The 2,898-nt window shown below is 39.8% G+C and overlaps 1 protein-coding gene across 1 annotated transcript; it reads left to right on the top strand.

Annotated features, from left to right (window-relative positions):
- The first annotated feature begins 250 nt into the window (after positions 1-250).
- On the top strand, positions 251-2,553 carry LOC147638462 (uncharacterized). The gene is made up of 7 exons (XM_086798779.1): positions 251-690; positions 746-753; positions 888-988; positions 1,074-1,205; positions 1,281-1,593; positions 1,993-2,250; positions 2,348-2,553. Exons 1-7 carry the CDS (start codon positions 251-253, stop codon positions 2,551-2,553), a joined length of 1,458 nt encoding a protein of 485 aa, XP_086654905.1.
- The last annotated feature ends 345 nt before the right edge of the window (positions 2,554-2,898 follow it).

Raw genomic sequence — 2,898 nt, 5'->3', positions numbered from 1 at the left:
ATCTCCACCTAGTGATGGCAGTGAAAAGACCATTGAAATGGCAGAGAGTGGTCAAGGGAGTCACATTCAAAAGGAAGTTAGCAAAGAAGCTGGAGACAAAGTTCTAACTGAGCCTTTCATACCGATTCAACAACAGGTTGATGCTTCTAGTGACAAGGATGAGAAAGATGTGGATGATCTTATTCCACAATCCATCATCAAGCCACATGGGTCTGAGTTCATAGACAGCTTGGCACTTAATCAGGGTTCCATGCCTCCATTGATCCCTCTGTGTAGATGCTTGGTCAACGAGAGGGTGCGAGAGCTTCGAAAAGATCTCTCATTGTTAAAGAAGGTTTTTGAAGAGGAAGGATATTTGATGATGAAAGGTATGTTTGTTCTCTCCATAAATCTACCAGATGGCAGCACAAAGGATGTGGATGAAGATATCATGAAGACATGGGACAAAAACTGGCAGCTTGTCAATGCAGAGTTTGAGGAGGAGATTGCATCTAAAGATGAGTGGTCTATGTTAAGTGGAAAGATGTTTTATGTTTGGGAGGGAAATCACAGGACCGCTTCTTGGCTTGAGAGCATCAAGGAGATGTATCGTAATGATAAGAAGAGACATGTTCGAGTTATGGCGCAATTCATTGTGCCTAATCAACAAGATGAGATGAGGCTTATCGCTGCACTTCAAAGAATAAACATGTGAGTATTCAACATTTTGTATATTCAACATTGTATTTATGGTTGTTTTGATTAGTTCTTATGGTTGTTTCTATTTATTTCATGAAGAATGAATGAAGAGGCTATTGTAAAGACAAACCTCAAAGATTACTTATTCCATACAAGCACGGTTTGCTCTCTTGATCCATCTAATTTCACTGACTCCTTCACGGAAGAAGATAAGAGGTCAATGGAGAAGGCCAGGTCTAGGGAGGCACAATCTGGAAGGCGAGTTTGGTATCCTCTCACTCAAGCTATTCTTGAACCCATTGTATATGGGGTAAGTACTTAATAAAGGTGGTTAAGAATTTTACTTTGCTATCTTTGTCATTAAGTGTTTTTTTAATGGCTGTTATTTTTTGAAGAATAAATGGAAATCAGATTTAGAATTGGCAATTAAGAAGATTCCCTCAAGCTTGGCAAAGGATGAGCATATTAAGGCTGAGACACTAGCTAGGAGGAGTGTCGTCAAATCCTATAATAGAAGGATGACACGGGTTTGTATCTTCTGCTTTTGGTTCTTTGGCATCACAAGCATTTCTTCTTCTAATTCTTTTCTGTTGGTGGCACAGAATCTTTCGGTGGTAAATCCATCTAATTCAGAGGAGTGGTTCAATGTATTATGGAAGCTGCCCTTTGAGGATGAGAAGTTTAAGATCTCAATTGAGAAACTTTATGCCATTTCTAGTGCTGCTTGTTCCCAAAATCTCAAGCTGAAAATGTTAAAGATGTTAGGTGCAGATGAGAACTTTCGGCAGAGCTATGGTATGCCACTTGGAGATCACCACTACATTCCTTGGCTTGCAAAGGAGGTTTGGATGGATCAGGTATTGGAGGATGCCACACGGCTTCTACACCAAGTGGTAGATTCTACTCAGGGGGTGAATAAGGTGGAGCTACCTGCCGATGTGCACATAGAGACTTACTTTGCAGATATTGTAAACCGTTATAGAGGAGTGCTGTTTTATGAACTCCAGAAAGAGATGAGTGTGGCAACTCCGTCGGCCAAGCATGTGGATCTAAAAAACTCCTCAAGACGGTTGGTTTATAGGTAATTCTCTTTTTGCATTGTTTCTTGAAATCTTATGAACCGTGTTTATTTTTTAGTTGATTTATTATATCTCTTTTGTAGGTTTTTAATGCATCTAATAGCCAAGAAAACAATCAATGGTCTGCCTGACATATGCAAGGCTTGGGTTGTGATTTCTCCTCCAACCTATAGTATGTATACCTCTTCCATCTTTCGTGAAGGTAAAGATCCTAATGGAGTCTTTATCTTGACGGATTGGGAGAGAAAGCATTGCCCTTGGTGGATTGACATGAAGAAAGGAGAGTGCCTAGAGGAGGAGAAGGAGAGATACCTTCAACATTTAAAAGGAGAATGCAAATCTGATTCTGGGTCATCAGGCGAGATGTCAGAGGAGAAAAGGAAGAAAATGGAGGCAGAGTTGAAATCTATCAAAGAGAGAGAAGAGCTAGAGATGCATGCTTTGGGAAAAAACAAGGGGCGTCCCTCTCAAAAAAAGGGAGATGTAATAAAAGGTAACATTGGGTTCTTTTGGATTGTATTTAAATATTTGTTTTTAATAGTTTTCTGGATTTTACTAATTTGTTTTTTTGTTGGACATACTATCTATAGACACCCATAATTTGGAGAGTCCTATAGCACACAAGACAAGTACCAAGGGAGCTATGGTGTATGCTCCACTTTCTAGCTTTTTGTTCGTGGAGAAGCATGGAGTCAAAAATCATTCCAAGGTTTGGATTTACGATTGCATAGTGCTTGGAAAAGAGTTTGCATCCGGAAACTTCAATGAGGGGTTTGCTTTTATGAGGGAGTTTTAGTGCGTTTGGGTGGAGGTCCAAAGATGAGAAATTCCAAGCTAGTTGGAGTGTTGACCTTACTTTCATTGATCTTCCTACTGGTAAAACTTTTTTAATGTATACTCCTTTTTTGTGATGGTGTTTGTGTAAAAGGAACTTGCTGATATACATGATTAATATGCAGGTTTGCCTATTCATGGGTTTCAAGGTATTCCACAATGGAATGTCCTTACAGATGACCACATGAAGTTCTCTCTATTGGCGGCATCATGTGTTATGGATGATATGGGATGGGTCTTAGTGTTTTGCTTGAGTTCTTCTCTTGTTTCTGTGGAGCGCTTTGCAAAGCGTACAGGCTTTGGAGCT

Source organism: Cibotium barometz, chromosome 5, assembly GCF_041138505.1.
Source record: "Cibotium barometz isolate CiBa-2024 chromosome 5, ASM4113850v1, whole genome shotgun sequence".
Classification (NCBI taxonomy): Eukaryota; Viridiplantae; Streptophyta; class Polypodiopsida; order Cyatheales; family Cibotiaceae; genus Cibotium; species Cibotium barometz.
The sequence above is the reverse complement of the archived record's forward strand: the minus strand, read 5'-3'. Positions and strand labels throughout refer to the sequence as shown.

What these genes read in the sequence shown, in the direction of transcription:
- LOC147638462 (XM_086798779.1), top strand. Translation starts at nt 251, where the DNA reads ATGCCTCCATTGATCCCTCTGTGTAGATGCTTGGTCAACGAGAGGGTG. An exon ending in TTGAACCCATTGTATATGGG is followed by an intron (nt 989 to 1,073) that starts GTAAGTACTTAA and finishes TATTTTTTGAAG; the next exon opens with AATAAATGGAAATCAGATTT. An exon ending in AGATTCTACTCAGGGGGTGA is followed by an intron (nt 1,594 to 1,992) that starts ATAAGGTGGAGC and finishes TTATCTTGACGG; the next exon opens with ATTGGGAGAGAAAGCATTGC.